Source organism: Acinonyx jubatus, chromosome C1 (genome assembly GCF_027475565.1).
Source record: "Acinonyx jubatus isolate Ajub_Pintada_27869175 chromosome C1, VMU_Ajub_asm_v1.0, whole genome shotgun sequence".
Lineage (NCBI taxonomy): Eukaryota > Metazoa > Chordata > Mammalia > Carnivora > Felidae > Acinonyx > Acinonyx jubatus.
The window spans coordinates 102538085-102560974 of NC_069381.1; the positions used below are offsets into that span (position 1 = coordinate 102538085).

At 48.2% G+C, this 22890-nt stretch overlaps 2 protein-coding genes across 5 annotated transcripts; one reads left to right on the plus strand and one right to left on the minus strand.

Moving 5' to 3' along the window:
* Positions 1-395: 395 nt before the first annotated feature.
* Positions 396-4031, minus strand: ANKRD34A (ankyrin repeat domain 34A). Of its 3 annotated transcripts, XM_053214702.1 has the most exons (4): positions 3464-3681; positions 3299-3362; positions 2208-2921; positions 396-2159 (listed from the first exon to the last, which is right to left on the minus strand). In XM_053214702.1, exons 3-4 carry the CDS (start codon positions 2803-2805, stop codon positions 1240-1242), a joined length of 1518 nt encoding a protein of 505 aa, XP_053070677.1. In that variant the 5' UTR covers positions 2806-2921; positions 3299-3362; positions 3464-3681; the 3' UTR covers positions 396-1239. The 3 variants fall into 3 exon arrangements, with proteins under 3 accessions (XP_053070677.1, XP_053070678.1, XP_053070676.1); XM_053214703.1 differs by lacking the exons at positions 3299-3362; positions 3464-3681 and adding an exon at positions 3847-4031; XM_053214701.1 differs by lacking the exon at positions 3299-3362.
* Positions 4032-5662: 1631 nt separating this feature from the next.
* POLR3GL (RNA polymerase III subunit GL) lies at positions 5663-14590 on the plus strand. Of its 2 annotated transcripts, XM_027051486.2 has the most exons (8): positions 5663-5793; positions 11430-11597; positions 11926-12055; positions 12763-12831; positions 13175-13231; positions 13469-13542; positions 13674-13787; positions 14094-14590. In XM_027051486.2, the coding sequence occupies exons 2-8, from the start codon at positions 11472-11474 to the stop codon at positions 14178-14180; spliced, it is 657 nt and encodes a 218-aa protein (XP_026907287.1). In that variant the 5' UTR covers positions 5663-5793; positions 11430-11471; the 3' UTR covers positions 14181-14590. The 2 variants fall into 2 exon arrangements, with proteins under 2 accessions (XP_026907287.1, XP_026907288.1); XM_027051487.2 differs by lacking the exon at positions 12763-12831.
* Positions 14591-22890: the final 8300 nt, after the last annotated feature.

Here is a 22890-nt window from a genome sequence, read left to right on the forward strand (position 1 = left end):
GGTGAGATGAAAATTAGACCCCCAAGGAATAACTGGGAATAGTCACAAAATAAGAATCTTGAAAGAGGGGCAGTTAATCTACTGGGATACATGTGTTGATGGTGGAGGGAAGTACTTTTTGTAGGATATACTTTTGGAGAAATCTTAAATTAAAGAATTTGAAGATGGACATAGGGGAGACTGGGCAAGTGAAAGTCTGCCAAACGCCTTAAAACCTTCAGGACATGGGACACTATTTCTTCTGCAACCACAGTTGATCTGTTGGTCTCCTGCAAAGAAGGTGGCTGTAACCTCTAAGTATCCCCTAGATCATTATAGATATGCTTAGCATCACCCTCCATCCCTGTTCCTCATTCCCCACATCCCACACCCTCAGGCAGAAGTGACAAAACAGAGACTTCTGAACACATTTATTTGATATGTCAAGTGGAGAGAGGAGTGATTTAGGGCTACTCCCCACTTCTACCTGTGGGGGTGTTCATAAGCTCAGACGGACAGATTGCATCGTAGAGCCCATGACCCACTCCCTGGGAAAATGAGACAACCTGTTGATTGGTTAGGGGAGCTAGATGGGAATAAAAGGCAGGAAGTTGAGAAGTAAAGCTGAGAGCAAGAAGGGCAGCAGCAGAACTGAGGCTGGGGATTGCTGCAGGAAACCCCTAAGGAAAGTGAAGAAGATATCCTGAAAAGTGGTTAGGGCTGGAAGCAGGGTGTGAAAGGAGCCAGGCCTGGAGAGAGAAGCAAGACCTACACAAGGGAGTGGGATATTCAGGAAGAGGGCAGAGTGTGCAAAGTCATGAACGAGCTGTGTTGCAGGGCATACATGGAAAGCAGGGGACTGCTTCTGCAGGAGGGCAAACAGATTGGATACTACCCATAAGTAGGGTTTCCCTACTGCTTCTGAACAAATGCAGGTGAGTTTGGGACCCACTTGGGGCCCTAGCACAAGTGGCCCTGTGTGTGCCATTCCTATGGATGGGTACACAAGTAATTCCCATATGCATGTGAAGTGACCAGCACATGAATGCATGTGTCTATATGCCCAGTAAATAGAGTACTTACCCTTCTCTGTGAATAAGAGTACTGTGCTTGTGGACACTTTCTTACCCATGTGTGCGTGCACCGTGCCCGTGAGCACATGCAAGAGACCCCCATGTCCGTGGTGTGTGTGTGAGCTGGTTCTCCCACCTGTCCCATCAAGGTCCTGATCCCCACCCTCCTTGACTCCTCTCACTCGTCTCAGCGCCCTGGCTCCCCTGGCCCGCCTAGACTCTGGAAGCCCCCTAGCAGGCGGATCTGCTCAGTCTGCATCGAGTGGCGCCTCACCAACTTGCGCTTGGTCCTAGGAGAGCCTGGCGCCCCCGCCTGGGGAGGGGCGGGCAGCGAAGGCGCCCGACCTCCGGGTTGGGGGCGAATGTCGGGGATGGGAGGGTGGGGGCTGACGTTGAGCGGAGGCAGGAAACCAGGCCGCGTTTGCGCGATGTGGTCCAGGAGCAACGTCCCCGAGCCCCTCCGCTCCAGCAGCCCGGGACTCCGCCTCCGTCCGCTCAGGGGAGAGACGGCCCCAGGCAGACTCTCCTGGGACTGGCGCGGCGAGGGCGCCGAGCCGGCTGGAGGGAGGGTCAGCGGGGAGGCGCTGTATCGGCGGCGCTCCAGGGACAAGCGGCTGCACTCCGGCGAGTCGGGGCAAATATTCCCGGGAGTATCGAGCTCCACCGGCTCCATGCGGCTCAGTTTCTGCCTCAGCCCCGCAGGGGGACCGGACTCCTGAGCTTCTGGCGCAGTGTTTCGGCGAGAGAGAGGACCCCCACCCGTCACTTTCTCCGCCCACGGAGGCGGGTCCTCCGGGCCTTCAGTGCTGTGACGTCTGGAAAGACGGGGTCGACCGGTCAGGGTCAGGCCGTTGAATTCGGCGGTCAGGCGCTCGATCCCCGGCCTCCCTTCCGCGGGTGGGACAGGTTGAGGAGGGGCCACTAGGCCCCAGGGCTCGGAGTTGAGCCTTTTGAGTGGTTTTGGAGGGTGACGGGGTGGTTTGGGGAGCGGCTCAGAAGGGGAGGGGTCATCGGGGGGTTTAGGAAGAGGGAATTCGAATACGTCCCGCTTCTCCTCTTCTTCCTGAGCGCGAGGGGACAGCAACCCCCGTCCTCCTCCTCCTCCTCCTCCTCCTCCACCTCCTCCTCCTCCTCCACCTCCTCCTCCTCCTCCACCTCCTCCTCCTCCTCCTCCTCCTGCAGCCTGCAGTTGGATTTCCGAAGGCGAAGTGCAGACGCCCGGGCTAGGAGGAGCGGGAGCCGGGTCCTCCACCCCCGGGGACGGTGGGGAATTGAGATACTGCCGTGTCTTCTTGGTTCCCGAGGGAGAGGTGTCGGTGGTGATGATGATGACCTCCGTGCCCTTGGCCTTACAGGCGTCCAGCAGCGTGGCAAGGGTCTCACGGTCCCCGCGGTCCAGGGCGTGGACCAGCGCCGAGGCGCCCGCGTGATCTCGCACTGAGGGGTCTGCACCGTGGGCAAGGAGCAGCGAAGCCACGGCGGCGCCCCCACCCCCGGCGCAAGCGTGCATGAGCGCGGTGCGCCCCAGGCGGTCTGCGATGTTGGGGTCAGCGCCTTGCTCCAGGAGGTAGCGTACCATGCGTGCCTTGTTCTGGGGGTCGTCGTAACGGGCCCGACAGGCCGCCATTAGCGCAGTCTCACCCTGGGCATCACCCTCATTCACGTAGGCGCCTCCCTCCAGAAGCAAACGGGCCAAGCGTAGCTTACCCTGACCCACGGCCCGAAGAAGAGCGTGGCCCTCGGTGTGCAGCATAGCTGCGGCTGGGGCGAAAGCACCAATGAAGCCGGGACGGGAGCCCGCCGAGGGTGTCTAGGGGCGTGGGGGTGGTGGCTGGCGGAAGCCTGAGGGCTCAGTGGCGAAGCCAATCCCTGCGAGAAAGAGAGATCTTATTGACGGATTCAGGCAGGGAAACTGAGGCACCGGTGGAAAGATACGGCGTGGGGAGATCTCTACGGCACGGCACACAGTCCTTCCTCTAACTCATGCCTTTGAGCCGCCCCCTCCCCCCAGCGCATGCCTGAGGAGGTGGGAAGGGTGCACCCGCAGTGAAGGACGAGCGCGCGTGCAAATGCGTACGTGCACGCGCAGGGATACCGCACCCCCACCCTCACCCCACGGCTTATCAGACCTTTCCAGCATCCCCCTTTTCTTATCCGCACTTGGAATACCCCTTCCTAGGATGCTGAACGCCGCCCACCCACACACATGCACCCATACATTCACACACATAATTCCCATTCCTAACCTCTTTTAGGTTGCCACAGCCCCAAAAATTGAGTGGGGGGAGGGAAGCAGCTTGCATTTGGGACCTAAAACGGGTGGGGGGAGAATTGGGGGTTTCTTTTGCCCCTGCTATGTTCCCCATCACTCCTTGCTCTTTCCCTCCCAGGCTGTGCGCCCAAATAGATACCTGAATGTCCGCAGAATCTCCAAGAGGCCAGGACTGAGGCCAGGGCCCTGGGGCAGCCGGGGTGGCGGAACCGGGTTCCCGGGGGCCCACATGGCGTGGGGAGGGGCACCTGGATTCCCTTGGTGTCAGTATCTGCGCCCCGGCACCGGATCCTGGTCCCTCCTCCCGGTGCGCCCCGGGCACGGCGCCGGCTCGGGAGGAGAGAAGCTGGGGGGGGGGGGGGGGGGCGGAGCTCTGCCTTGCTATTTATAGCCTGGTCTCTGCGGGTGGGGGCGTCGGGCACCAAACCGTTCCCCCACCCATGCACACAAAAATCCTCAAAACCTAGAGGCTCCAATCCTGACTTCTCTTGCTGAGCCGACCTCCCCTCAGCCCCAACAAACCTAAATGTTCCTCAGGAGACTCCTCCGCGATCCAGACTGGGACCATCCCAATTCTTCCTTGAGCAGAGCCCCATTTTCCGCGTTTGATGTGTTTATGCGCTCCTGTACGCCAGATCTGACCTGCTACCCACAGCACATGGCACATTGTGCAGAGAGGTGGAGAGAGGCGATTGGAATCCACAGCCGGAGTCCATACTGCACAGAGAGAAGCAAGAGATCTGGTTGCCTCCTTGTAGTTTACATGTGAGGGGGAGCTGGAGCCAGACAGCGGTACATCCTCACTCCACCTCCTCCTAAACGGAACACACAGCACAGATAAACTTGAACCTCAGTTCCCTGGTACAGACCTCAGATAAGTGTGAGGAGAGTGGATGAATATACGGGGTCATTTTTAGGTACACCAGGGGGCATTCCCAGATGCCTTCCTCCCCACATTCTTGGAAGGGGAGAGGGAAAGAGAAAAGGGGAAGAGATAAGAGCGACCCTTGTAACACATCCTTTCTCACTGCATCTCTTTACAATCAATCTTTCTTAGACTGTCATTTTTTTCCCATCTTGCCTGAAGGTCTCTGTCCAATGGCTCCTGATGTCTTCTCTCTGCCTATCTGTCACAATTGTAACCCGTCTCTCTCTGCTGTCTGTCTCTGCCTCTCCTTGCCACCTGCCCTGTCTCCATGGTTACCATAGCTTCCATCTGCATATTTTAGGAATGAGTTTGTGTCCAGCTGGAAGGCATCAGGGAAGTGGAAGATGCGGGGAAAAAAATCCCAAGGATTTGGAAAACTCACCTGAGATCATTCATACTGGCGGCCACCAGACACAAGATACTAAAAATAATGTTCCTGGAGAAGGAGGAAGAGAAATATTGCTGGGAAGCTACCCATTTTTATTAGCCACCATTTACGGGATGCCAACTATGTGCCAGGTACTTCATATATATTATTTCCAATCTTCACAACAATGCTATAAGGTAGGAATCTCCTTTTTATCTCCTTGTTATAGGTGAAGAAACTGATACCTAAGTTAAGCAAGTTCTTCAAAACCTCACAGCTCTGTTTCTGTCCTATTCCAAAGACGGGGCACTTCCCACTGGATCTACAGCCTCCCAAGTCAAGAGGCTTCACTCCCAGGCCCATTTTCTCTGACATCTGGGATAGTCTTCTTGACTAACTCCTAGATTTTATGTCCACTCTGAATTCCTTCCCTGTGTGTGTGTGTGTGTGTGTGTGTGTGTGTGAATGAAAATAGGGCTCCTCTCCGCCTCCCTCCCACCAACCATGCCCCCCTTCAGCAAGGGCTAGGAGGAGCTGGAAGGCAATAGAAAATGTAGGAAACACTGGGCTCCTTCCCTGCCTCCCCAACTCTGGTTCTCTAATTCCTAATCCTTCCTTCCCCAAACTTTCCGCTCATCTTCTCACAGACATGGCAGCAAACCACAGGGGGAAAAAATAATAGAAAGTAAGTATTCAGTGGTGGTGCTGGAGGGAAGCCGTGTAGGACTGGAGGGAAGGCAGGAGTGATGGAGGGGAGGCCGAGCTGTGAAGCCCCAGTCACAAAAAGAGCGATCCCTAAGGAACAACCCTTTCATTTCTCTGTGGGAGCTTTCTCAACAGTGTCCCTCGGCGAGTTCTAAGCGTGAACTCTCGCTAGCCAGGAGCTCCGCCATCTGAGATGAGGTCGGAAATAATCAAGCCCTGGTTGATTCTGCAACCCTCTCTCCGCGCCACGGCGGGCTTCCCAAGCCTGGGTTCTGGCTGATTGTCCCCCTCCTTCCTTCTCCTCGGCTTCAAGTGGGCGGATCTCCCTCCTGGTCTTCTCCTAGATTGGCCGGGAGAATTGACCAATGGGAAGCCCTGGGAGGCGGAGCTAGGGCGCCAGAAGCTAGAGGAAGACCTGCAAATTTCAAGTTGGCTGCGACGTGGGCTCCGCGTGGGGGAGGGGCAGCAGGTAAGGCTCCGTCCCGGTAGCGCTGACCTGGTTCTGTCCCACACCTCCCGAACTAGTTCGCCAGGGCCACGCTGCGAGATAGATAGACAACGCATTCCGGCAGCCTGTTGGATCAGCCCCCTCTGGTTTCCTACTCTTCTTTCCCTTTCTCTTCAGGGCTCCCATTGCTGTACCGATTATACAGAGAACTGCAGTTTTCTTTCGTGCATAGGGGAGACAGATTAAAGCACAAAGTGAGAAAATTCACTCTTGTATCTCTGACTTTTTGTTACGGCATCAGCTTCCCCCGAATATTTTATCATTATTCCCTTGTCTAAGAGTCTGACAAACTCCTGTTATCTATTAAGAATCAGCTGAAATATTGTCTCCTACCTGTAGCTTTCTTGGACCACCTCTTCTTCCTTTTTTTTTTTTCCTTCGTAATTAATTGTTCCCCAGTCTGAAGGTAACGTTTTATGCGTACCTCTATTAGAGCACTTAGTGTGTGGTCTCTAATATTTCTCTGTTCTTCTGAGAATATAAGGTTTTGTAGGCAGGTTCTTGTACTCAATACAAAGTGCCCAATAAAGGTTACTTGAATGGAATTGATTGCGAAGGCCGACTTTAAACTCCTAGCATAATTAGGGAACAATTAATAAAAGATGAAATAAAATACAATACAGTATCTAATTAAGATCTCTTAAATTAGTGGTTTGTAATTCAATTGCTCCCACAGTCCAGAGAAATGAGAAAGCTAGGAGGACCGGGATGGTGAAGGGAGGCTTGATGAATCACCAGGTCTCAAGTTTGGAAGAGCCCTCAGAAATCATGTATTCATCCATCTATCCATTCATTCATTCATTCAAAAAATATTTATTGAGCATCTACTGTATGCCAGACACAATGCTAGACAATGGGGATCATAGTGAATCCTCTACTTTAGACATGCGTCCTTCCTCTGATAAACCATATTGAGTAAATTGTTACCCATCTTCTACTTAAACATCACTCGTAAGAAGACTCCCTAGCTCACTTTGCAGGTCATCCCATTTTTGGATATTTGTTCTTCAGTTAATATCCAACAAATATTCTAAACAAATATGTAGCTCAACGAAATGCCTTCCTCACCTCCATTGTAAAAGAAGGAGCACGTCCTGGTGGTAGCATTCTTAAAAATAAAGAAAAACCATCCCCTTTGGTTTTTTTCTTTCTTTTTTTTTAATGTTTATTTATTTTTGAGAGAGACAGAGAGAAAGACAGAGTACGAGCAGGGAGGGACAGAGAGCAGGAGACACAGAATCTGAAGCAGGCTCCAGGCTCTGACCTGTCAGCACAGAGCCTGACATGGGGCTCAAACTCACAGACTGTGAGATCATGACCTGAGCCAAAGTCAGTCCCTTAACTGACTGAGCCACCCAGGTACCTTCCCTTTGGTTTCTGATTTAAAAAGTAATATACATTTATTCTAAAAAAATTGGAAACACATAAAGGTCTAGATAAAAATGTCTATTATTTCATGACCATGATCTAGGGATAACCGTTATTATTATATTATTATTATTATTATTATCAATTTCTTTTCTGCACGTATACATGTATGTGTTACATAAATCAGGCTATACCACAAATATAATTTTTATCCCATTTCCCTCCACTGTACATAGTGAACATTTTTTTTTGCCTTTAAGTATTATTTGAAGTCATTTTTCTTTCTACATGATAGCCTAAAATGGATATTTGATTTTTTTTTAACCATTCATTTTTTTGTTGAGCCATTTAGGTTATTTCAGAAGTTTTGCTACCATGGATAGCTCTTTGATGACCAGACATGTTTACATGTCTGACTATATATGTGATGACATCTTTAAGGGTACATTTTTTAAAGTAGGATTACTGGATTAAGGATATGAACATTTAAAAGGCTGTTGCTCCCCTGAAATACTGTGTATAAAGACAATCCTTCCAATGAGGTATGAGAGTGTCCCATCTCAAAAAAACTGTGGCAACCTGATTATTCTTTAAGTGTTTGTCAATTTGGTAGGTGAAGAATGGTTTTGTCGATCATTATTTTATCAATTGCCTATTCATGTCCTTTGCACATTTATTCTATTGGTATGATTTTTTTCATTTGCATGTCCATGAGTTCTTATATAATAAGAGTATTAACTCCTTGTTTTATTTATCAGAAATATGGGAAACCCTAAATATTAGAGTGCCCTAGGCCTCAATCTCTGGATCTCTTCTTTTCTCTGTTCACATCCACTCCTTTAGGGATCCCACCCAGTCTCATGGCTTGAAATATTTGTATACTGACAACTCCACCAATTTAAACTCCATTGGTATAGCAGTTTTTGTTTGTTTTGCTCACTGCTATGTCCCTAGCACTTGGAACAGTGCTTGGCATATAACAAGCACTCAGTAGATATTTTTTGAATGAATTAAGATGGTATTATTATTATTATTATTATTATTCCCATTTTACAGATGAGGAAACAGGTTTAGAGATATTAAATAAATTGCTGTAGGTTGTATAACTAGGAAATGGCAGAACTAGAATTCAAATCCATGTTCTTAACCACTACACGTACTGCCTTTCTTAAATTTGATGTCATGGTTTTTCTGTATTTTGTTGAAATCTGCTTCTTAGTAACTTCTACCACAATACAGTTAGGCATAAATGGGAATGAGTGTCATGTATATGAGATGTTGTTGTTTGGGGGAAGGAGAGTGCACAGGTGAACTCTAGGGAGGGTTGACGATAAGAAAAAGCAATTTGGGACCAGATTATGGAAGACCCTAAATATCCTCAAGAATTTAGATTCAATCACAATCTTAAAGAATAGAAACTCATGGTAGATTCCTGACCTGAGGGGGTTGCGATGGATGGTTCAGTTTCCCAACCAACCACCAGTTTATTGCCTCAATTAAATAAAGTTTTTTCTTTTTTTCCTCTCTCTCTTTTTTTTTTTTTTTACCCACATCCTTGGAGGCCACTTGGTTATATGTGGAAATGGAATTCAATGTGTCTAACCTCAAAGCTCACAGCTTTTTCTTGACTCCTTACTGCTTTGCAATCAAAACAGCTCCCGACCCCACTGCCAGAACTGGGTCTGTCAAGTGGAATTATACCTAAACCAGCTAGTTAGTGTCCTTTCCCCTGAAAGGGCCTGAAAACATGCTTACAAATTCTTACTTCTTCTCTAGTGTCCATTAGCAATCCTTTCTCTCCTAATAAGTCCTTTCAATCAGATCACAATTTAACCTATTAGCTAACTTCTTATTTTTTCCTCACATTTTTTGTTGGACCTAAAACTTTCCAAATTCCTCAGACACACATTTTTTCACCCTCTCCTTCCTGCTACATATTGTTAATCTCACCTACTACTCTGTTGGTATATTTTAAAAATTTTTAATGATTATTTTTCTCTTATTACAAAAGAAATACCTTTCAGTATAGAAAACAAACGTTAAAATACACATAACCCCTCAAAAAGCAAACACCCATCACCTCAAATTAACCAATATTAATTTTCAGTGTATAGCCTTCAAAAACAACTTTTTTTCCATCATACATGAAGAAAGTATGTATGTGTGTGTTTGACAAAATAGATTTCTTTATACACATTTCTAAATCTTTTTTTCACCAGCTAATCTTTTGTTGAGTGCATTTTGTTGAACTATATATTTCTTGTTTAGAGTGTTTTTTGGATATTAATTTAAGAACAAATATTATTAATTGAAGACTTGCAAAGTGAGCCAGGGATTCCTCTTACTAAAGATGTTTAAATAGAAACTAGATAACAATTTACTAAATATGGTTTATCCGAGGAAGGATACATGTCTAGAGTAGAAGATTCACTATGATCCCCATTGTCCAGCATTGTGTCTGGCATATAGTAAATGCTCAATAAAAATTTGTTGAATGAATGAATACATGATTTCTGAGGGCTCTTCCTAACTTGAAATCTTGTGATTCATCAAGCCTCCCCTCATTATCCCAGTCCCCCTAGATTTCTCCCTTATCCCATCATATTAAGGGCACATACTAGCAGTGTAATTTAATATTGTTGATGTAGAACTTGGTCACCTGACTGAAGTAGTGTTTGTCCACTTTCTCCACTGTAGAGTTATACCGCTCCCCATCTTTCCAAAGCTGAATTGGACAAAATTCCCTATATATAGTCCACCCTTAAGGAGTGGGAAGTTCTACTCCCCCTCTTTAGGGTGGAATCTACATAATTTATTTGGAATTCTAAACAAGAGGTTTGTCTTTTCTCCCCCACGTATTAACTTATTTAATCATTTGTTTCTATCAGTGTGGACTCATGATATTTATTTTATACTTTGGGGTTATAACTTAATACTACTTTATTGCTCAAATTCTTCTTTGGCCATTGGGATCTCTTCCAGTAGACTCTTATGCCCCTTTGACATAGCCTGACAATGTCTGTATGTTGTTGTTTTGAGTGCTTCTTTACTTTCTGGCACTAGAAGATGCTTCAGGCTCGCCTTGGGTATTTCCTGCCCCAGCCCTTAGAATCAGCCATTTCTCCAAGAAGCCCTGGGTCTTTTTTTGTTGGAAAATGGTCTTAGAAACCAAGATCTGGGTGCTAGGTGTGCTCTTTGTCACTGGGATATCATTTCTTACAAGTTTCATTTTCATTTGGTAACTTTACCCCCCATCCTACCTGCCTCTGACTGGTCCCTTAAGATTGATGACAACAGGCAGAGTTCTGCTACTTCTAGTAACAGAAGGAACTTTCAATTCATCAGAGTTTATCACTGTGGGGTGGGCTGCCTTGGGGGAGAACAGACACCCTCTCTTTAAGAAAATGCCACTGTGGGTGCCTGGGTGGCTCAGTCAGTTAAGCATCCGACTTCGGTTCAGGTGTCATGATCTCCCGGTTTGTGAGTTTGAGCCCTGCATCAGGCTCAGAACCTGGAGCCTGCTTCAGATTCTGTGTCTCCCTCTCTCTCTGTCCCTCCCCCACTTGCACTCTGTGTCTTGCTCTCAAAAATAAATAAACATTAAAAAAATAAAAAAAAAAAGAAAATGCCACTGGAAGTGAAATGATTAACAACTTACAAAGTGGAGTACTAGGTTGGGAGGGCTTTTGGACTAGATGCCTCTACTGGTCCTTCCAACTCTAAGATTCTAAGTGCTCCTAAGTGGTATTACAAAAAAATAAATTGATTGTAATGGTTCTCCCCACCACCACCTCCCACCACTTATCCTTATCTCCCATAGTAGATGCTTAATACATGTTTTGCTGAAATTCACTGCATTGGATTGAATTGGGGCCTGGTTGGGTGTGGAAAGCCAGGGAGAGAAAGAATTCAAAGATTAGATGGCGATATGCAGACGGTGACAAATATCAAATTATCTTAGGGATGGAGGGAAGTTTTATCCAGAGGTCTAATCACTTTCCCTTTTGTGCTGGAGTTACACTACTTTGCAGTTATCTGTCCTGTTGGGACTATGTCTCATCCACGTCTGTATTTCCAGAAATACGCTGCCTGGTACAATGCCTTTCCTATCAACATTTGTTGAATTACACTGGTTTTTGGGGGCCCCAGGGGAAAAGACTGAGTGTCTTGCACCTCCCTGGCTTCCTATCATTCTACCATACTTTTCTCTTTGTTTTTGTCTTTATCAGGTTTTTCTCACTGGATCTCTGAATACCCAGGCCCCCTCCACCATGGCCAGTCGGGGTGGGGGCCGGGGTCGTGGCCGGGGCCAGCTGACCTTCAACATGGAGGCTGTGGGCATTGGGAAGGGGGATGCTCTTCCCCCACCCACCCTGCAGCCTTCTCCACTCTTCCCTGTGAGTATCTGCCCCCCTTCCTGAGACTCCCGTGTGCCCCTGGCTGACTATATATAATCCAGGATTCCTTGTGGGCCATCATAAAACTCATCTTGCCCCTTTCTGTCTCTATGCTTCCAACTCACATGGGATGTTTCCCAGGCAAGGTAGTTTCTCATACTCTCAGCTCCCCAGCTTTCAAAATACTGTATTGTTCCCCACATTTTTCTTGGCCCTCTGTTCAGTGGGAGCATTGGATTGAACTGGGTGGGGGGGGGGGGGAGAGACCCTTCTAGATTTGTTCTCTAGTGTTTTTTCCCTGAACTGACCACTGCCCCTGCTTCCTTAGCCCTTGGAGTTCCGTCCAGTGCCTCTGCCCTCAGGAGAGGAAGGGGAATATGTTCTGGCACTAAAGCAGGAGCTACGAGGGGCCATGAGGCAGCTCCCCTACTTCATCCGGCCAGCTGTCCCCAAGAGAGGTCAGTTGGAATGCTAGCATCGTGTTCTGAGTACCTTTCATGAGCAGTGCCCTGTACACAGCACTCTGCGGGCCAGAGAGGCCAGAAGCAGCACAGGAAGCTCGCTGTCTAACTGGGGAGATCACAACAATTACCCCTGCATTTGAAATGCATTATCCGTGGTTTGTTCTGAGTCTCACACACAGGTCTCTGAGAAGCCCTCCTAAGCTTAACAGGATTACAAAGAGGTCAGGGAGACCAGGAGGGACTGGAGAAGGGGAGTCACTGGGAGGCTTGGGATACTGGATATTTACCAACAGGTGTGGAAGTGCAGTGTTGGAGTATATTGACAAACAGTGCTTTCTGATTAAAGCCTTAGGAGCTGAAGCTCAGAGGCATGAAAGGCCTGCCTGGTAGCCCCATTAACCAGGAGTAAAGGGAAGGCTGAAGCCCTAGTCTCTTGCTCTCTAGTGTACTTCCACCATATCACACTACCTCTCAATATAGCCATGCCTTTGGGTTAAGGGAGATAACAAAACATTGTAATTTGGGGTGGCAAAGGGACAACATCAATGAGTGTTGAAGGTCCTTGTTAAAGATGATCCCCTGGGCTCTGAGCTTGGGGAACAGACAGTGCCTGAGTATTGAGAGGGCTGGGTCCTCAGAAACAACCCTGTTCTAGGGCTCTGAAAGGATAAAACTTTGACCCTTGGCCTCTGACCCCTCAGATGTGGAGCGTTACTCAGACAAATATCAGATGTCAGGGCCGATTGACAATGCCATCGATTGGAACCCTGGTAGGTGATGGGCCCTTTCGTTGCCTGCCCTTTCTTAAAATCCTTGAGATGCCACAAGCCACCAGCCCATCCACCTTTCTGTGTCCCCTCCTCCCCTCTATACAGTATTTACGCACTGGAGCCCTAGGTGTCCTCCCAAACACTCTCAGACTCTACCTGAAAACCTATCAAATAGCCCCCGTTTCCCTGGAGGCACCCAAGCCACAGTTTTGTTCCAAGTAACTTTGACCCAATCCCTTCCTTCCTCACCATTATCCTGACTCTTACTTCTCCTTTAAAACTGGTTATTCACAGGAGACCCCAGGCAGGGTCTTACTGACTTTTATGTTCCCACTGTTCCCAGATTGGCGACGTTTACCCCGTGAGTTAAAGATCCGAGTGCGGAAGCTACAAAAGGAACGTGAGTATATCTGGGGAAAGGAGGCAGAAGAGAGATTTCCTTCATTAGCTGGAGGGCCAAGGCTGTTGGTGATCTTGCCTGCCTTCCCAGTTCCTGCCCATTCCACCCAGTATGGTAGCTGGGTGCCATGTGGCCACATGAGGGCAGCAGAGTGACATGGTCTCTGCAAGAGGGTGGGGTGGACTGCTAACAAGGAAGTTTGCTCTCAGATGATTCACCTTTTGATTCCCTGACCAGGGACCACCATCCTAATCCCCAAGAGGCCCCCCAAGAACACAGAAGATAAGGAAGAAACAATACAGAAACTGGAGGTGAGGAGGAAATGTGCATAGAGACCACCTGGGTCCCAGCCCCATTCCCTGTCCTTTGGCCCATCTGTGCCTCATTCTTTCCCTTCTCTGAGCTGAGTCCGAGTTTCTCCTTCTGTTCATCTTTACATCAGACCCTGGAGAAGAAGGAGGAGGAAGTGACTTCAGAGGAAGATGAAGAGAAAGAAGAAGAAGAAGAGAAGGAAGAGGAAGAAGAAGAGGAGTACGACGAAGAAGAACATGAAGAGGTGAGAGGGCTCTCCTTCCACCCTCAGTTCCCCTCTCTTTCTCATAAGCTCTGGGAGTCTCAATTCCATCCACCAGGGTTGTTCTCCTCCAGAGGGTTGGAGAGCCAAAGGAGATGTCCCCCCAGGGGAGAGCGCCCTCCACTTCATGTGCCCCCAGGCTCTTCTCAAGAGCAAGTGGCAGCCCCAAGGGACTTCCCAGGCCTGGAATGGTTTAAGGGTGGGAGGAGGGGGACGGCTGCTGATACACTGGGAGGAAGGAGAATGCTGAAAACGTGCCTACTTTGATTTCTTTTTGTTCTGTTTCAGGAAACTGATTACATCATGTCATATTTTGACAATGGAGAGGACTTTGGGGGTGACAGTGATGACAATATGGATGAGGCTATATACTGAAGAAGGACCCTGAACAATATCTCAGACCTTCACATCATTCTTGATTGAAGATACAGAAGTAACTGTCGCTATTACTTGGTTTTGTGGACAAGCAAATCATTTGCTTAGAGTCCAGATAAACTGGCCCTGGAGGTAGGAATGGAGAATGATGACAGATAGTTCTCTTTTCCACCCTTCCCCTCTTTCTACCCTTGTGTCACCTCTGATAGCTTGGGGGGAAAGGGCAAAGGACCAATGTCTTAATTGTACGAAAGAAGGAAGGGTCAAAGAAGAACTGGGCTTTTAGAGCTGAGACAGCTGTACACGTGCCACTCCCCGCACTTTTTTGCAGTGGAAGATAATTGGGGGTGTATGCAGTTAGGAGGAGTAAGGCCAGTCTTATATTTTTAAATAAAATGTTTTTAGCTGTCTGTCTGTCTGTCTGTCTGTCCAGGGTGAGGCCTGATGGGAGAAGCCTGGCGAAAAGAAGGGAATGGCCTAGTTGGGGCATTTTTCCCTTGCCTGTCAGAGTCCAGTGTGACACACTGGCATTGCAGCCTTCCTGTCCTCTACCCCTTCCGTCCCACTCCCGTGGCGGGACACATACTCCCAATCTAGCCCTGCCAAGGAACATTCAGGAACTCATCTATGAGGCTGTGCGGAGTGAGTAGTAGAGAAGAACAGCCCACGCCCTGTAAGACCAGCCGGCTTCTGAGCCTCTGGTCCTCAGGCCACAGGACATGATCGTCTCTTGTCACGTGTGTTCAACAGGGACACAGGCCCTCTCTTTCCCACACTTGACCTTGATCTCGTCCTTGTTTACAAGGAAAGATTACAGCTATTTTTGTGAGAGAGAGTCGAGAAAGCCAGGTGCGGGGAGGGAGTGGGGAGGAGGTGCCGATTCCTCCCCAGCGCACACCTTCTTCCAGACCCGAGGGATCCCACTTTGAAAGATGTGTCTGTGCAGACGGAGCCACCATTCTCCACTTCCTGAAGCTGTTTGTGGCTGAGTTGCAGTATCTCTTTTGGTTCTTCCTTTGTGGAAGGTAGTTAGTCTTTCTCACTCCCTTCTTGGGGTGGAGGGGGTAGGCGGTATTGCTTTACAGGAAGTAGGGAGGGTGGGGTGGAGGGGAGTGACTTAGGGACACTCACAGCTCAGCTCTGAGAGATGCTTCCTCACCCACTCGGCTCTCCCTGGGGTGAGGTCACTTCCCTAGGCTCTGATTGGCTTCTTAGGAAGCCCTCAGTGAGCTGATTGGTTCCAGACAGTTGGTCCATGCAACAGTCACGGGCGAGCTGCGTGTCCAGAATAGGAACTGAATAAGGAGGCAGGCACAGATAGCTGGGATGCTGTCATAGCGACCCTACTAAACATTTGAAAGTCATAAGGAGGGGATGTGGGAAAGCCTTCAAGAAATTGTCCAACCATATCCAGTCAGGCCGACTGAATTCCATACAGCATCAAGTGATAGAGACTGGCAATCTCATGTAAGGCATTTCTTACCCCCATTGTAAAAACTAAGCAGAAACTGTGAATCTATTGAGGGAAAGCACCTTGAAAGTCAGGCTGGGGTGCCGTAATAGGTGTTAAGGTAGAGGCAGCCAAGAGAACAGAAAAGGAAACAGGAATTGAAAGAGAACATTCCACAGTTATTGAGCAATTTGTGGTGATTGTTGTGTTTCTTTTTCTAGCTCTCCAAGGTGCTGGGTGAGTGGAATGTGTGGGGGAGGGGCCAGGGGACCTGTCACTGGGGTTTCCCATAGTCACACTTTAGCCTGTGATTGTTGGTGGGGAGAAATCAGCAAGAAACAAACATAAAAGACACTGAAAAATCTCCTTTACTCTCCCGCCCCTGCAGCCGCCCCACCACATATACCAATCCTACCTGATCAGCTATATCTGTGTCTATGTTCGGGGCACAGCCATGCCCTCAAATCCCACCTAATGCCAGCTTAGGACCCTGAAAGAGTCTAGACAAAAGACAGTAGAGGAGGATTGGAGCGCACTCCTGCCCCCACCTCTATGTACAATACATTTTTTTCCCATTTCCCGGGAGAAAGGAGGACAAAGGTTGGAGTGACCACTTGGGCTCAGTTGTACTGCCTCACAAACAAAGTCAGAAAGATCAGACCATTCTTGGATTCTTTCCTAGCTGGCATCCTGCCACTCCTGGCAGGTGACCTTGCTGAACAAATGAACAAAGCCAGAGACACGGGATCTAGCAGCTTCCCCAGATTCCAGAGCCGTTCCAGGCAGAATTTGACTGTTTCCATTGACCTCTCCCCTACTTTCCATACGGGCAGGCTGAGGCTGAAGCCTGAGGTCTAGTCACCAGTCAGGACTGCTCTTTCTCTGCAGGACCACCTGAGAAGCTAGAGATTGAGGCTCCGATTGCAAACATTTAGAGAGGGCCCACACAGTGCTTGCTCAGCGCTGTGCTACCTGCCTGCCAGGGCCTGCTTATGTTGAACACATGGCTCCCCCCACACAGCCAGGCCTGTGCTGGCCCCAGGCAGAGTGGGTTCTCCAGCAAGAATCCTATCCTCCCCTACCCTACGTTCCATCCCTAGCTTCTGGTCCCCTCCCACCTTAGGCCGGAAGCTTAAGAGTTGAGTCTCCAAACTTCACAGGGACTCAGGTGGTTTGAGGGAGGGCTGGATGGGAAACCTGGATGCAATGTGTAGTTTAGAAGATGGGGGTGGAGACCCAAGGGAATTGGAAGATCAGATGTCAGGGGGACAGGGCACCCATGGTTTGGCGAGGAAAAGACAATGACTTCCCTCAATTCATTTTTATTGCCGTTTGGACTTTGAAAGGAGGGAAGGGTGGCCTGCAGGCGTAGGCTGGCTGAGAACTAAGTCCAGGGGATAGGCTGCCGACTCAACTGAGCAAAGCACTGGTTATGGTTATGTGTTTATGGAGTTACAGTTTATGGAATTTCACCACTCCACAGCCTTGTGCCCTTGGGAAAGTCATGACAAGCCTGCAAACCTCAGTTTCCTCATGCGTGAGACAGAATTCGGATTAGAGAGCCGCCAGGAATCCTTCAAGCTGGTGTTGACCCACCTGCACGAGTCCAAATGGTTTTGAGAACAAAGGTCAGGGCGTGTCCAGCTGTTGCTGAACTCATTCCATCCTCAGAATTCCCCCACCTATTTTCAGCCTGGGCAAGCTAAAGATACCTCAGGCATCGAGCCAGTCCTTTCCAAGAAACTGCCTCAGCCCCAGCGGTAGAAGCATCAGCAATTCTATCAACTATCGAGGGAGGTGACAACCCCTACAGCAGAGTTCAAGGTCACAATCTGCAAGCCAGGACTCAAATGAAGCTGTTCAACCGAGAAGTTTCTGACAGAGGAAGGGCTGGTTGAGCAGGTCTTCATCTCCCATCATATCATTATGTCTGGCTGGAGGAAAGAGAGGAGGAATGAACTAGACAGGAATAGCTCAGTTAGCTAATCTGGCCAGACCAGTGGTGACCCCCTCTCCATTGAACTTTCTCCTACAGAGCCTATTTCCTCAAGGTCACTTGGGACCAGAAAGCCAAAAAATAAGAAGTTCTAGTTTCCTAGTATCACCTCAGAAAGATCTTTGCTTTGGGGTGCCTGGTGGCGCAGTCGGTTGGGCGTCCGACTTCAGCCAGGTCACGATCTCGCGGTCCGTGAGTTTGAGCCCCACGTCGGGCTCTGGGCTGATGGCTCAGAGCCTGGAGCCTGTTTCCAATTCTGTGTCTCCCTCTCTCTCTGCCCCTCCCCCGTTCATGCTCTGTCTCTCTCTGTCCCAAAAATAAATAAACGTTGAAAAAAAAAATTTAGAAAGATCTTTGCTTTACCCCCAACAGAACTTAATTTGGTATTTTGTATCCTAACGAGAAGGGATGTTTCCCCGGTCACCATAATGGGACTCAATGGAAAGACAAAGCTCCAGTTTTAACTGCAGGACCTGAAAGGGCAAGTAAGGCCCAAGGCTTTTAAGACCTTTTGAAGGTCCCAGGATTCCTCAGACCCAGGCCTGACCAACACGGGGAGATACTATGCCTCCAAGACCTCTGAGTCTGGTACTATTCTCCATTCTCAAACACCTCCTCCTCCCTGGATCCCCAGCTCTAAGCTAGGCTTCCCCAAACTGGGACCCTACCTCTCTCTGAATCTTCCCCAACCTGTGACTCCATTTCCCCTGGTGTATAATGGTCAATAGAAAAATATCCAAATTCTGTCTTTGCCATTCTTTGTTATATTCAGGGCAGCATCGACAGTACTAGAATAGGAGGGAGATTAGTTAGACCTGTCTTTGCCTTGCTAAAATGGATGGGGGGGACAGGGGCGCCTGGGTGGCTCAGTTGGTTGAGCATCCAACTTCAACTCAGGTCATGATCTCGCACTTTGTGAGTTTGAGCCCCGCCTCAGGCTCTGTGCTGACAGCTCAGAGCCTGGAGCCTGCTTCAGATTCTGCTTCAGATTCTGTGGGTGCCTCTCTCTCTCTCTGCCCCTCCCCTGTTTACACTCTCTTTCTCAAAAATAAACGTTTAGGGGCACCTGGGTGGCTCAGTCGGTTAAGCGTCCGACTTTGGCTCAGGTCATGATCTCACAGTCCGTGAGTTCGAGCCCCGCGTCAGGCTCTGTGCTGCCAGCTCAGAGCCTGGAGCCTGCTTCATATTCTGTGTCTCCCTCTCTCTCTGCCCCTTCCCTGCTCATGCTCTGTCTCTCTCTGTCTCAAAAATAAATAAACATTAAAAAAATAAAAAAATAAATAAACGTTTAAAAAATTAAAAAAGGTTTTAAAAAAATGATGGGGGGAACAAACTCACCTAAGTCAGGGACACAGATCTGGGGTATTTCCCATCATGGGGAGAGAACAGATGGAATCCCATTTGGACGGGTTTGAAAGACGCCCTGGTACTCATCCTCCTTCTGCTCAGCTATGGCAGCAGATGCAGCTATTCTGGAAAGGAGATTCCTTCATCTAAAGAGGTCAAGGTAACTCTTTTACTTCATTTTTCTGAGGCATGAGTGGTAAGAGGAAGTGAAACAAAGATGGGCTCAGTGGAAGAAAGGGCAAATGCTGACCAGCCCTTTTCTTAGCCCTCCGCTTCCTGGCCCCAAGCGTCAATCCTGACCCCTAGACAGTCTTTCCTGCAGTCTTTCCTGTCTGACCATAGTTGGCTGCTCCTGGCCCCTCACCTCTCCCTTACTTGGCCTGGCTCCTGTTTTGAGACTTGCTCTTCACCCTGAGCCACCACTCTAACACCTGTCCAGAGATATCAGGGATGTCTACAAACTTCCCAGGAGCTGGACTGGGCCAGGTCAGGAGGTGTGACTTGGGGCCAGAAAGAGCTTATCACTCAGACTCATTGTCTTTGATATTCTTTTCCTCTTGTTGACTTCTCTCCATGTCTGTCTTTGCCTCATGTCTTTAGCATTGTGATGACCAACTTGGGTTACTTCTGGGTGATGTAGCGAGGAATATTGGAATTGCAGAATACACACGGTATGTCTTCCAGAGGGTCCATATTACTTTTAAGATTTGGTAGAGGAAGGTAAAATTATTGTTATGCTAAAACTACACAAATACATGGGGCAGTATAAATCAAAATTTGTACTTTTTCAACATAAAATAGGTACTTTTTTTGGCCAACATTTTTGGCTTCCAACAGGCTCCTTTAGAGAGTTCCAGAAGCCCTGGGGAAAAGGGTTCATTCTCCCTAATTTTAGCGGTCCCTCAGAGGAAATATTTGAGAAGCTCTGCGTAGAGGTAACAACTTTAAGCCCCAACACCAGTCCGGAGTCAGACAGGGACAAAGGAGTGAAGCAGGTGAGTGTAATACGATAGAGCGTGATGCTAACTGCAAACGAGAGCCTGCCTGGTCCCTTCAGTTCTAACAGGTTGATACCATGAAGGAATGTGGACTGGTTGTTACCAAATATAATTGCTTTTTTTTTTTAATTTATTTTTTTAATTTACATCCAAGTTACTTAGCATATAGTGCCACAGTGATTTCAGGAGTAGATTCCTTAATGCCCCCTACCCATTCAGCCCATCCCCCCTCCCAAAACCCCTCCAGGAACCCTCTGTTTGTTCTCCATATTTAAGAGTCTCTTATGCTTTGTCCCCCTCCCTGCTCTTACATTATTTTTGCTTCCCTTCCCTTATGTTCATCTGTTTTGTCTCTTAAAGTCCTTATATGAGTGAAGTCATATGATATTTGTCTTTCTCTGACTAATTTCGTTTAGCATACCTTCCAGTTCCATCCACGTTGTTGCAAATGGAAAAATTTCATTCTTTTTTTTTATGTTTTATTTTGTATATTTGAGAGAGAGCGCGTGAGCAGGGGAGGGGCAGAGAGATGGAGGCAGAATCCAAAGCAGGCTCCAGGTTCCGAGCTGTCAGCACAGAGCCCAACACGGCGCTCGAACTCACGAGCAGTGAGATCATGACCTGAGCTGAAGTCAGACGCCCAACCAATTGAGCCACCCAGGTGCCCCAAGATTTCATTCTTTTTAATTGCCGAGTAATACTCCATTGTCTATATATACCATATCTTCTTTATCCATTTATAATGCTTTTTAAGAGAAGCCAGAACAGATTTTGGTAAAATCTGGTTATTAATTGTTTACCACCAATTCAAATTTTTAGGATGAAACTGTATAGGTTTCTAAATGGCTGCAGGCTGATTCCACCAGAGGCCCCCTGGTTTGCTGCTCCTGGCCTCAACCAATATTTCTTCTAATTTCCAAAGATATACAAGGCTCATCTGGGCTTCCAGGATCTCAGATTCTGTTCCCAAGAGTTCAGGGCAGTGAGGTGTATGAGGCTGCAGGGAGTTTGCAGCTGTCCCGCAAGAGAGCTTGAAGACGTAGGACTGAAGAGAAGCCTCTGGGTGTCCCTGGCAGGCTACTCCTTTCTCTAAGAAAAGCAAAGGAACCATTGGCCCCGGCCTGAGCATCCTTTCCTTGATCTACGGGGATATGGAGCTAAAAGCATCTTGGGGTCGTGAACAGAAAGCCAAGTTTCCTCAGAGTTGGAAGGTAAGAGAAGGGTGAAAAAGCAGGAGTAGAGTGAAATGGGAGAAGAGGAGACAAAGGTGGACAGGTGAAGGAGGAAGTCAGAATTTAGACAGGTGAAGTGGAGAGGGTCTTCAGCCACAGAATCATATAAGGGAAGCACAGTTCTCACGCCCCTGAACCCCCCACCTCCCTTCCCAGCAACTGAAATCCTTCCTCTGTCTATCTGTCCAGAAAGTTAAAAATATCCAAGCTAGGCACCCAGCCCAGCCAGGACATTTCCGAGAACCTGTTTACCGACGATTTGATTGATTTGGAGAAGTAGCAGCTCCATTGCCCCAACAATGAGAATAGATCTTGCTTGGCATCCAAACGCTTGAGGCATGTGAGACCCACAATCCTGCACCTATGCTCTGTCTGGTCTCTTCTCCCATCATCACTCCCATTGCCTCGAGATGGCCAGTCAACTGGGCGTCAGAAAAATCCCAGCCTTCAGAGTCTGTTCCTTCTTTTCTCCTTACAGAATGGACCCAGGAAAGAATACAGCAGGGTCAAGCCAAGGGAAACCTCAAGACAGGACGGAAATAGCCCAAATAGGCTAAATTGGGCCTCACCAGAGGGCTCACCTCCACTAGCTTTTGTGCCACTTGGTCTGGTCCACCTCAGGGAAAAAAAATCAAATGAGATGCATTACCTTTGAATAAGGAGTCTGAGAGTTCTCTGCAGTGTCGCAGTGTATGCCCATTGTATGTTCCTCGGTTTCTGTCTCTCAACGGTGGGAAGATTTCCCCTGAAGTTGTGTAGTGAAAAGTTAAGAAAGCTCAATTTCCAGAAGGTGACAGAGTTAATCCAGAGGCCTGTGAAGCACTCTGGGTGTATGAGAGAGAAAACTCCAGTGCTCCCTGAGCTATATGAGATGCAGGGTGTGCAGAGGACCTGGTCTGGCCTGGAGGTGGGAGTCCCAACCTCTCCCCTACCACAATTAACTCTAGGCTGAGTCAGCTTCTATACAGAGACTTCTCAGACTGTTTTGTTCCCTTAATACAGGAAGGAGGAATCAAGGGGAGCAAAGAGAGAACGGGCCTTATTTCTGCTAGGTCACAGAGGAAGAACGATTTTGGAGACATGCCTGGGAGTGAACTAATCAAGACTAATCAATTGTGGTGGACGTGGCTCCTCTTTTATTTTAGATAACAAGCACTTGTTTGCCTGTTCTAACACTTCACGTATTTAAAAAAAATTTTTTTTTAACATTTATTCATCTTTGAGAGACATTAGTGTGAGCGGGGGAGGGGCAGAGAGAGAGGGAGACACAGAATCAGAAGCAGGTTCCAGGCTCCAAGCTGTCAGCATAGAGCCCGACGCGGGGCTCAAACTCACAAACTACGAGATCGTGATCTGAGCTGAAGTCAGCCGCTCAGCCGACCGAGCCACCCAGGCACCCCACTTCATGTATATTTTTAAAATCCTCACCATAATCTTCCGAGGTAGGTATTATTATTATTTCCCACTTCACAGGTAAACAAACTGTAGCTCAGAAAGCTTAACCAAGTTGCCCAATCTTGTACAGCTTGTTAAATGGTGGAATTAAGATTGGAATTGAGATAGTTCAGCTCCACTCTATATTATTTCTCCAGGAAGGCTGATCCCTGAACTTTTTCTAGGCTCCAGACTCGCATATTGGGCCAGGACCTGTAGCCCTGGAGTTGCAGCCTCTCTGCAGAGTGTTTTT